This window comes from Fistularia commersonii, chromosome 25 (genome assembly GCF_037954325.1).
Source record: "Fistularia commersonii isolate RoL2024-O1a breed Wild chromosome 25, RoL_Fcom_v1.0, whole genome shotgun sequence".
NCBI lineage: Eukaryota > Metazoa > Chordata > Actinopteri > Syngnathiformes > Fistulariidae > Fistularia > Fistularia commersonii.
In genome coordinates, this window is record NC_141308.1 from 12,259,088 (window position 1) to 12,270,949 (window position 11,862).

The 11,862-nt window shown below is 50.5% G+C and overlaps 1 protein-coding gene across 2 annotated transcripts; it reads left to right on the plus strand.

Moving 5' to 3' along the window:
- On the plus strand, positions 1-2,431 carry LOC147219332 (gastrotropin-like). 2 transcript variants are annotated; one of them, XM_086172753.1, is made up of 5 exons: positions 1-1,361; positions 1,456-1,667; positions 1,736-1,911; positions 1,976-2,065; positions 2,325-2,431. In XM_086172753.1, exons 2-5 carry the CDS (start codon positions 1,601-1,603, stop codon positions 2,373-2,375), a joined length of 384 nt encoding a protein of 127 aa, XP_086028879.1. In that variant the 5' UTR covers positions 1-1,361; positions 1,456-1,600; the 3' UTR covers positions 2,376-2,431. The 2 variants fall into 2 exon arrangements, with proteins under 2 accessions (XP_086028879.1, XP_086028880.1); XM_086172754.1 differs by having other exon boundaries at positions 1-1,667.
- The last annotated feature ends 9,431 nt before the right edge of the window (positions 2,432-11,862 follow it).

Below are 11,862 nucleotides of genomic sequence, written 5' to 3' on the forward strand. Positions count from 1 at the left end.
TCCAGTCACGCCGTCGCCCTAATTTACCATTTTCCGCCACCAAGAACCGTTATACTGTAATTGCGTTTGTGCCTTTTCCATTTAAAAAGATTGAACAAGTATTGATTTTATTATCTTAAAAGCCGCCCCCTTCCCCAACCCCCCGCCACGTTTCTTCGATTTAACAAGTGCTTTTTGATATTGCGATGGAAATAGTGGCGCCACGATCGGAAGGGGGCGGGGCTTCCCCGGACCGTCACTTTGCGCAAATTCACGCAAATCGTAAGGGGGGGGTTGCGATATTCCGTTTCTTTAGCGTTATGCGACGCATCTGCGAAGTGTTTCACCTCGTAGCATGATGTCATCCGTTAAGTTAGCGTGCGCCGTTAGCATTAGCGGCGGTGGAAAGTCCACGGGTTACTTCCTGGTTCCCAATTTTATAGCGAAGTGTTTGCAACTTTAACAGCTGTTGTTCTATGCATGTTTTTTTGGGGGGGCGCCAATTTAGCCAATCAACACCCCCGGCACAAATGTTGACTTCAGGCCTCACGAGCCACTTCGGAAACATACTTTGAGGGTTCTGTCAAGAGCAAAATGCAGGTGTTGGTCTTCTGGGATTTGCATCTGCGGGTGGATCTAATGGGGTTTCGAGACGCGCGACAGGAAGTCGGGTCCGGCGAGATGCGCCGGCCCATTTCATAGTTTTATTTGGTCCAAGGACGCAGGTATCCAAGTAACTGGGTCTGTTATATTTAGACCGGTTTTTACACAGAACCATCCGGAAAGGACTCCTTTCTGGATGATTGGACCAGCCATCTGTCAGTAACAAACCCAAAGACAGTCAAAGGAAAAGGTTGGAAACTTCTTCTCCAACTTAACGCCGCCACTTCTGCTACGACTGACACTAAAGCTCCTGAGATATTGCTCTGATGTCATGGGTCGGGGAACTAGCATACCATAGTGAAGTGACAAAATCGGTATGCTTCAAGAACAACATTATAAAGGGAGTCAGAACCCGGAGAGAACCCAAGGTTGGAGAACCCATACAAGGCTAACCCTTTAGGCCACTGGACTAGAACCTCGAGCCACTGGGGGTCGCAAGGGAGCCGGATCCCCCCTAACAAGGGACCTTCTTGCAGCCGTCCTTCTACATCAATCCTTTCATCCACTCAATCTCCTGCGTTCATCCCTCACGCCAGCTCAGCATCCACCCCTTCAAGTCGCAGTGATGAACGGCAACGACCTTGATGATCCTCATTAAATATACCACAGATAACAAAGTACTTCAAATGGATGGGCTGCACTGTAAAACCAGGGCTTTTATTTGACTCAGGACAGTAAAATGGGAGGTGTGACCGCCGGCCGGGTTCATCGACCTGAAGGTGAGTTACCAGCCCGCCACGGCGAGCAGTCAGCGTTTTACTCCCTGCCCGGGACTTCAATAAACGCCCCTTTATGCCTTATTGCCCCCTGAAGTCATCATCCTCCGCCGTGATCGCGCTCCGGTGTGGTTGCCATGCAGACGGGAGGCGGGCGGAGGGGTATATAAAGCGTGGCGGCGCCTCGGCCCCGGCACCTTGCCCGACCTCTCAGCTTCCCTCTGCACCTCTGTCCACGGAAAATGGCCTTCGCCGGAAGATGGGAAACCGAAACCCAGGAGGGATACGACGACTTCTGCAAGCTTCTGGGTAAAAACCGGATCGGTTGACGTCCCCGTGGCGACCCCGAGGTCCGACTCCGCTTCTGGTCCCTCCAGGTATCCCTGCCGACATCATCGAGAAGGGCCGCGACTACAAGCTGATCACAGAGGTCACCCAGGACGGTGACACCTTCACCTGGTCCCAGATCTACCCCACCGACGCGAGGGTCACCAACAAGTTCACCGTGGGCAAGGAGTGCGACATGGAGACCATCGGAGGGAAGAAGTTCAAGGTAGGGTAGAAGGTGGGCAGATGGTTGGAGGTCCGGGGCGTCTCACTCACCGGTTTGCTTCCAGGCCACGGTGCACATGGAGGGAAGCAAGCTGAGCGTCACCTTCCCCAACTACCACCATACCTCAGAGATCTGCGGGGGCAAGCTGGTGGAGGTACGTGCTTCAACTCACACGCCTGATAACTTCTGTGTACGTTCAGTCCAGCAACTCCCTGGAATTGAAGACTTCAACTTCTTCTTAGATATGTTTAGAGTCCATTTTTCTACATTTTTTGGAGTGTCCTAGTACCTCATCTACCAGGGGAATTCATACTTGTACTTCTCTTACTCATGATGTAACTCCGGAGGGTGTAGTAGAAGACGTCCTCCTACGTCCTTCGAAGATGTTCTGAAGTTCTGCCTCATGTTTCTAGACCTCCAAGGCCGGGTCGGTGGTGCTGAAGAGAACCAGCAGGAAGCTCTGACCGCCTCTTGACCTTTGACCCCTCCAGCATCTCAGACACACTGTACTGAATAAACTCTAAATGCCACCTCTTTTTCTGGGTCCTTCATACGGTCATGTGTGTGTGTCTTGCTGTAGATTAGTGTGAGATTAGCGGACTTTAAAAAATAATCTGACGCGATTTCATTCAAAATGATTTTTTAAGAGGCCGGATTTAGGGATTTTATTTCATCGGCGCCGCTGGAGATGAGAAGGTCCCCCGGTCGGATTCCCACCTCCCCCCTTTCTTTGTGGACTCCCCATGTTCTCCCTGCATCTGCGTGGGGTTCCTCCAGGTTCTCCGGGTTCCTCCCAAAGTCCAAAAACATGCAGGAGGTGCATTGGAGACCCTAAATTGTCTAGAAAATGAATGTAATTATGCATTCATATAATGTGTTTATCCACTTAAATGAATTAAGAGAAAGAAAACACTCCATATTTACAGACATTTACTTTCTTTTCTTTTTTAATTACATTTATTGTAATTGTTAGCTGCGGGACGGCGTTCCATTGAGGTTTGCTTCTGCTCGGCGTACTTTAAACAGGAAGTGCTTCGATGACAGGAAAACTACTTCCTGTGTGTGACAACTACTTCCTGTCCCGTCTTTTTGGACTTTTTGGATGAAAATGAAGATTTTCATCATTCGAGAGCTAACGGCTCTCGAATTGCGGCGACGTCCGCGCTCGTTCCTGTTACCATGGCGCCAAGCACGCCCATGAACGTTTTACCAAAACATCCCATTACAGATTACGAGGCTCTCGCCGACGTCCCAGCTCCTGTGTCGACACGTGCGCGAGTTCGCGCTCGTTGTTTCGCTGGTCAGCGTGACCGTCATGCAGCTCCGCGTTTAGCAGCGACGATAATCAGCAGCTTCCATGGAAACAAAGTCCAAAGAGACAAAACGGAGCCCAAACAAACCCGGGAGGCGGCGACGTCAGAGACTCCGATCTGTCTGCTGACCTCACGTTGCAGCATTTAAGCCTTTTTTTTTTTTTTTTTGGGTACGTGTCGCCTCGGGCTCCCCCCCGCCGGCCCACCCTACCGCCGGCGGCCATGTTTGTCTAGCCCGTCTCCGCCCGCTGTGCCCACATCCCCTCAGCAACAAATGCGTCTGATTGCTTTTGAAAGCGTAAAAATAACCCCGGTCACTTCACGCGAGCTCTGATTTTGACGGACAGCTCTCCGCGGTGCTCGGATCGGTCGACGTCGCCGCCGCCGTCCTTGACCCCGCCGGTTTCACCTCCGGCTGGCGGTTTTCCTCCGCCGTTTCCGCCTTTCTTTCTCTCTGGCTCGCGTCCAGCCAAACAATAAGTTAATTAAGCAGCTCCCGGGATCATCGCCCCCACGAAAAGCCCTCCTGTCTCCATATTTATATCTGAAGTGCACAGGGAGAAGGTGCAAATCTCGCGGAAAATAGCTAACTAGCTAGCGGGCTAGCACGAGCCTTGACTAGAGAGCGCGGTGACTCAAAAGCCCCCTAACGAAAACCAAAAATAAAACTTTTTTTTCACGTGTGTGTGTGTGTGTGTGTGTGTGTGTGTGTGTGCCGTGGTGATTTCGTTGCGGTAATGAGACATCGCCTCTCGCCGGCGCAATCAAGACCCCCGCACTTCTGGAAAAATTAGGCTTGGAAGGCACCGAGGGTGCGTTACGGCTCGACGCCGTCGCAATCACCGCCGCGATATCGCCTCCTTCCTCCCCACACAAACAGGCCTAATTGGGTGTTCGCCATTAGCCGCCGCGGCGCCGCGCTCTTATTGGCCACTTGGAGGTCAGCGTAGAAGTGGAAGGGACCTGAGATCCTGGAAAAGTCCTCTGAGCAGGTGTCGTTGTTGTTGTTGTTGTTGTTGCGGTTGGAACGTTCCATTCTCGGAGAAAAGCGGGGGGGGGGGACGGTCGAAATGGTTGAGTCTGAGGAGTCCGAGGGAACGTCGGTCGGTTTCCCCCCGGCGTCCTCATACGTGGACCGTGGAAGATCTCACAGCGCCAGAGCGGCGTTCGGCAGGAGCTCGCAGCCGATTGGACGAGACGGACGGGGTATTCCAATTTCTCCAGCTGGGCCTGATAACGGCCGCCGACCGGGGGCGGAGTCGTTTCCCAGAAGCGTCGGGCGGAGGAATGTGTTTTGTCTGGAATCCATGCGGCGGGGCGACATTGTTTTGCGTTTCGGTATCAGTGCCGTCCGTCCTGCCAATTCCCTCTGGTCCCCCCAAAAAATAAAAATAAATAAAAAAATAAAACATCTGGGTCTGAATTCCCGATTTCCAACAGGAAACGCTTTAGTCCAATTTCTTAAACTTCCCGTTTTGAGAGAAAAAGTCGCCCCGGCTTCTCGCGACGAACGCCGCCGCTCCGCTTCCTCTTCATTGTTCTACTTCCTGTCTCTGCTCGCCCCGTCGCCACTCCTCCTCTCGGATTCCACTTCTTCCTCAAACTGGTTTCGGGTCCGACGGCTGAGGTTCTACCTCGTCGGTGTGATTCACCCTCGTCATCGAACGCAGCTCGGACTTACCGGAAGCTTCCTGCGTCATCGGCTTCTCCGACGCTCTCTGGAAGGCGCCGTTAGAGATTTTTTTCGGGAGGGTTGTGAGTTGAGCTTTCGCCTGGATCGCTGTTTTCGGGTCTCGCCGCCAGGGAGGGAGGGGGGGCGTTTTATAAAAAGCGCGATTAGGTGACGGGGTTGACGGGATAATAAAAGAACCCCCAAAGAGCGACGGAGAACACGCCGGGGTGACGCTTCTGATTGGCAAGTCAGACGCTAATGACATGGAATTAGCGTAATAACACCGCTTACACCGGCAATTTGCTCCGAGATCTGCCGTCCCATCGCGAGTCGGTCGGTCTCGGATGGGAAGGAGAACCCCGGGGATGGAGTGGGGGGGGCTCGTGCACGCTCCCCGACGTGCACTCCCTCCGCAACCCATCCATTATAGATACAGCTCGCATATAGACTCCTCAGTCCTGAAGGTCCGGGTCCTCTAATTGCTCTCAGGTCGTCAACAGTGATCACAAGGATGTGTTTATATGCAGATGATAACACGCTTTATGTTGTGGAATTGAATAGATAAGGCGGTCCAATCAAAATGCAGGGATTCCAGCTGAAGATGGAAGGCTGAGAGGGGGGGGCGGAGGTAGGAAGTGGCGACGCTCTTGACATTTCACACCATAAATCCAGAATACACGTCTACTTCCGAGTTCTCCGCTTTGAAAAGGCCACCCCGACGCCTGAGCCGTCATTCAGAATCAATGAGAGCCAGAGGATGGCGAGCGTCGGGAGGGGGCGGAGCCAAAGCTGCAGACGCCAAGACGCCGCTCCCGTCGCAGTATAATTGAACTACGGAAGTGACGACGGCTCGGAAAACACCGTCACGTGACCGGCGTGGATCAGGGAATACGCTGCAACCATAAGAAGCAACATGTAGCCTGTGCTAAGCTACAAATTTGAGGCTATGTCAGGGCTATCCAACACATTTTCACGCTAACAGTACAGTAACCAAATGTAATGTAAAATAGATTTAACTACTCCTTAAGGTTAAATAACTTGAATAAAAATAATGAATAAAAATAACTAAAAATGTATTCCATATTCACATCCAAAATGTTACGTATTTGCATAGATGTAAAAAAAAAAAAAAACTTTTACCAGTTGCTAGCCAGCTAGCTTTCACTGCTGCAGTGTTTTTGGATGCAGCTTTCATGAAAACATTCTACTGCCATTGTAGCTTTTAATTCTTCGACAATTTGTTGTTTTTATGGAAGGCTAACTTTAGCATGCTTAGCCCCGTCTTGTTGCCAAAATGTCGATGTAGATTGTAATCTTTGACAACCGACGCTGCCTCGCAACACAAAAGACCTATATTGACCTCAGGGATTATTTGTACTGTATTTTCACGACTATAAGGCGCACATAAAAGTCCTAGATTTTCTTTAAATTGTGGGCCCTATAATGCAGTGCCGCCTGTGTGTGTTGTCGCTGTAAGGCGGACGTAGTAGAGAACACCATGAGAACGTTACAAGGGGAAGTTTGGGCGTTGATTGTATATAAAAGAACAGGTATGTGCGTTATGCAGAACATTGTTGTTTCAACAACCCTGAAAACATCGCCGACAAACACATCCAGACACATCGCTAACATGGACGAGGTGAGTCGCACTGTGCAGAAGAAGGGGACCAGCATGCTAGCGATACGGTAGCAGCTCCGGGCGAGTTACGCCACAATTTGCCAATGGATTGTAGACGCTCGGGCTAACGTGTCCGCTGGCACCGTTGTTCGAGATCTAGCAAAAGCCGGCATCATTTCCAAGGAGCCGCATGGAAAGTGACTCTGACAGTGAAGAAAGTGAACCTGGTATGTTTGATGGAGATGTAGCGCAGCTGTTCAAATCAGAAACAGAGGATGAGGACTTCCATGGGTTCGATTGATGTGAATTCCAAACTCAGTTTAGCTCCCGCTCTATTTTTAAATACCCACACTTGTATGCTTGTGTGTCTGTTGTCGTTATAAGGCGGACGTAGTAGAGAACACCATGAGAACGTTGAAGGGGAAGCGTGAGCGTGGATTGTATATAAAACCCGCGCCTTATAATCAGGTGCGCCTTATATGTGAGTTAAATACAATAATGGCAAAAATATCTGAGACTGCACCTTTTAGTGCGGTGCGCCTTATGGTCGTGAGAATACGGTATTTCTCAATTCGGCGGGATGCCGTCGCTGTGGTAACATGCATGGGTTTGACTTTTATTTTAAGACGGGCCGCATTTGTCCCGCAGGCCTTGACGTTGACAAATGTACCCAAAATGGATTTTTTCGTTTTCCCACTTCCAGCAAAGATGGCGTTGCTTTCCAGGGGGGGGGGGGGGACAATGCAGACGTCAGACGGCGGCTATGTTTTACACGCGTCGCCACAATGGCGCCCCCTGGTCGAGACCGGGTCGCGTCCGTCATCGTTTGATGTGCGATTTAGGAATGGGGTTTAATTAGTAGCGTGGCCCCCCCGCCCGCCCGCCCGCCCGCCCCGACACGGTTTTCTCTCAAACCTCTTTCTTGTCAAACAAGAAACTCGCCGTCTATTCACCCGCCCGCGGAGGCCCGACTCCTGGTGCCCTTTAGCCCGGGACAGGGCCTCTCCCCGGGGGGACAGTGGCAGCTTTGTTCCCCGTATCATGCCTCGCATTCCCCGGACCTGCCCCGGTTCCCCCTGCGCCGCCGCCGTCCGTCCGTCCGGCCCCTCCGACGTCCGTCGTGACTTCTTGTGCGTCCGTGGCGGGAGAACAAGGCTTCTCTCTGGGGGGGACAGTAGCGGACTTTGTCCCCCCCGCTTTCCCCCTTCTGCTCCCCCTTCTTCATGCCTCGCATTCCCCAGACCCGCCCGGGGTCCCCCCTCGAGGCGCTGGTTCGCCCGACGCCCCCGTTTCCCATTCTCTCGCTGATGTTATCGCTCGTACTGAGTCATCCTCGCCGCTTTCCCTGAACCTGCTGTGGAAAAAAAAAAAAAAAAAAAAAAAAAACCCGTTCCGCTCTCGCTTACGACGCTGTAATAAAGATGCTATTACCGCTATGCTACTGCGCTAGCGCTACATATTTATTTATTCACGTACTAGTTAACATCCATTTCCACTGTAATTTTGCATTGTATCACCTGCACATTTCTACTTGTTCATGATAAAAATAGTAAATTATTCACAGATGTACCATGTACATACTGTTCATTTATGCACCTGCTGCTCTTTTGCACTTCTGGTTAGATGTTGATCTGCATCTGGTTGTACTCGTACAGGTGTAATGGCAATAAAGTTGAGTCTAATCTAATTACAGTGCTATTACACTGCTATTACACTTCTATTACACTGCTATTACACTGCTATTACACTGCATCCTAATTAAATTCAAAGTCATTCACGTGTCAATGCAGGTAGTTTGATACTGATGTTAAAATTGCAGATACCTGTGAGCGCACACACACACACACACACACACATGCATCTGTGAAAAGGGGTGGGTGGGATTACGAGCTAATCCCTGTAAATAAACGTAAAATAACTCAGATTAGACGAGACCAACATTTGCACCCACGTCTAATCCGCCGCTTTCCTGACGCCAAAGCGTCCAGCTCCGGGATCGGGATGGAATCCCAAACACACACACACACACACACCTCAAACTGGTCCAGTGACAGCACCACCCACTGGCCTACACACACACACACACACAAAATAGCTGATCCAGCGGCTGTCTGTACCTACAGCCCACTTCTATTCAGCGCAGAGAAGAGGGGGTGGGGGTCGGGGGGGTCGGGAGGGTTTTTCGGGGGGGGCTGTAATTAAAGATGGCGGCCTTGCCATCGCACAATAGCCCCGCGCAGACAGGGCTTTTTATTGCATGTATTTTTCTCAACAGGAGTGGGCAGTCTACCCTCTGCGCGCATTTAATTGGTTTAACAGCTGGAAAGGAGGAGGACGAAGGGGAGGAGGTGACGGCTGAGGGGTGTGAGGGGGTTAAAAAAAATAAAAAAGGGGGAGATGGAGACAAAACGGTCACGTTTTTCCGGTAGGGAGTGATACCTCGCCGCGCCGCGCGTTGTTTTGGTTAGCGTTAGCGTCCAAGGCGTGGGCACGCTGGCACGTTCCAGCATCGCTGATATTATTTCTTATTTTATTTTCAAAACCAGCATAAGATTAAGAGTGATCTGTTGAAGGAAAAAGAAAATCCGCCTCCCACCTACCGTTGAATGTGTGTGTGTGTGTGTGTGTGTGTGTGTGTGCGCTCGGGTGAATTCAGATGCTGACAAGTGTCTTTGTCTGGCCTCTGCCAATGAGTGAAAACTGGAGCAGAGCCCCGGGGCAAGGTGAGGCCGCCATGCTCCTCCGAGGGCCTCCGCTAATGGAGATCCGGTGTCGGGCCGGCCGGCCGGCCCCGATGGGCCCCGTTTGGGATTAAGCGAATAATCCGGTGTTCCCGGAGGGAGCCGGAGGGGGTATTTCCGCACCGCGTGCTTATTGGTTGTTGCTCGCCGGGGTCGGCGTCAGTGCGCAAGGCCAGGGAAGCTCTAATTTAGCGAGCGCAACACGGGTGCTAATCATCCATTTAGCTCAAACTGGTTTATGTTATCCAACGCACACATCTCGAGCCATGCGTCTCTTTAGCCGCTAATTATGCTAGCTGTCGATGTTTGCTCAGTGGAAACAGGAAGGGCTAGCGGCTACATAGCGATACCGCGAAATAAAAAAAAGTCACGCCGAATGTCAGTGATGTGAAATGCAGTGATGTCATCGCACATCCGCTAGCTGTTCAGCATGAGCTGTTCATAGCTACGTGCGTACATCGCGGCGACACGAGTTGTTAAAATAAAAGATTCACACCGAATGTCTTTATCTCAGTACCCATGAGGTATTTAAGGTCTGATGCTCCCCTCCACTACCTCTTAGCAGCAGACAGATATCATCGCACGTCCGTTAGCTGTTCGCCTTTAGCGGTTCCTAGCTAGCTATGTACCTAGCGAACCCTTAAAATAAAAGATTCGCTTTGAAAGTGTTTACGGCAGGTTCCATGAGGTGTTTAAGGACTATCAAATCAGGTCAGATTTTTTTTTCCTCCCCTCCGAGCTGCACACATATGCATCGCACATACATTAGCTGTTCACAGCTAGCTGTGTTCCTAGCGGCTACACAAGGAGTTGTTAAATTAAAAGATTCACACCGAATGTTTTTATCAGGGGTGCCGCATGACGTTTAAGGACTCTTTAGTCACGTCAGATTTTTCACCTCCACTTTCAGGTGCACACAGATGTCATTGAAAGTCTGTTAGCCGTCCGCTGTTAGCTGCTCATAGCTAGCTGCGTACCTAGCGAGCCCTAAAAATAGAGGAGTTACACTGTGAGTCTTTACGGCAGGTGCCTTTTAGCTGCACATCACTTTGTCGTTAGCCGTTAGCTGTTTTGGCGCGAAGCTTCTCGTCACCAATGAAAGATGGTTGGAGGGCGCTCACAGGCTCCGCCCCCTGCGGCCGCCGTGCGTCCAAGAGTCGGATACTTAGCGGAGGCCCATAGCGGCGGGGAGCGACTGTAAACACGCGGCGGCGTGATGGCGAGGGATTTCCTACGGCTTGGCTCCGCCGAGACCCGGGAGCTTATTTCACACTTCATTTCATTCTAATACCTGGAACAACGGCGAGGAACGCCCACGTGCAGACACACACACACACACACACACACACACACACACACACACACGAACAAGCATCTCATGCACCAGACGAGCAAACACACCGCACATTTTCACATGTGAACACTGGTATCCTCCCCCCCGACACTAATACGTGAGTGAATGTCAAGAGTGACAGGGAGAGCATCCGTGTGTGTGTGTGTGTGTGTGTGTGTGTGTGTGTGTGAGGTAGGCTAACGGTGCCGTTCCGACTGAATAAACCTGAGGAGGATCGGGATCGAAGGATCCGTTTGGGATTGGTTCCTTTCCAGCGAGTTTACGTTGCCTCTCGACCAATCCGGTGCGCCGATGCTCGGCGGTAACAGGGAGGGGGCGGAGCCTATCCCTGCTGTCATGGCGCCACATGCAAATGTTCACCCTCTCATTCAAAGTCAGTTTTTTTGGCAACTTCTCCACATTTCGAGACATTTCTCACAATTCCACAGTGACAGAATTTACAAAATAATAATAATTAAACAGTAAACATTAAAGTATAAGGTATTGAGTTACACATCCAACTATGAAGTACAAATTCACACATCATGATAAAAACAGCTGGCTCTCGCGAACCAAACTTAGGTAACACACTCTCTGACGGGGGGTGTGTGTGTGTGTGTGTGTGTGTGTGTGTGTGCAACACAAAGCAGGATTTTCCTGTGTTTCCACGAGGATGATACGCAGATACGAAGTAGCATAGCAGGAGGTTAGCTTAAAGGACCATTGCTTAAAAGTAAATAAAATGCTTATTAAGTGTTAATAAAAGCATAATAATCATTTTCATGATTTTTTTTTTCTATTATTAACCTTAATAAACGTGACACTGCGAGGTTTATCCATTCATTTCCTGCAGCTGACAACATGTTTGGAGGCGGGGCTTAAGTCACCTGTCAATCACCATGGCAACCAAGCATTCACCCTCTCATTCACACCCATTTAGAAGTCTTTTTCTTCCTGCGCCCCAAAAAACTACTTCCTGTCACCCAAAGACTTATCAGATGACTGCAATTATCGTGTGTGTGTGTGTGTGTGATGAATCACACATGTAGAGTTAATCTAGCTTTGCACTCAGCGACCTGCGATCGTCTGCTTAATCGAATCTGTCGGCCATCTTTAAACGCCGATGATGTGTTATGGCGTCGAACCGCAGTGCTTAGAGGCGTGCGTTCACGGACAGATGCACGGTTGCTAGGATACTGTATCCATCCAATCATAACGCGAAACCATCTGCGCGTTCATTAGGCGGTAAAACATCAGTGTAAGATTACGAGGCA

Coding starts and splice junctions, on each gene's coding strand:
- LOC147219332 (XM_086172754.1), top strand. CDS start 1,601: ATGGCCTTCGCCGGAAGATGGGAAACCGAAACCCAGGAGGGATACGAC. Junction 1,912..1,975: donor TCGGAGGGAAGAAGTTCAAG/GTAGGGTAGAAG, acceptor GTTTGCTTCCAG/GCCACGGTGCACATGGAGGG. Junction 2,066..2,324: donor GCGGGGGCAAGCTGGTGGAG/GTACGTGCTTCA, acceptor TCATGTTTCTAG/ACCTCCAAGGCCGGGTCGGT.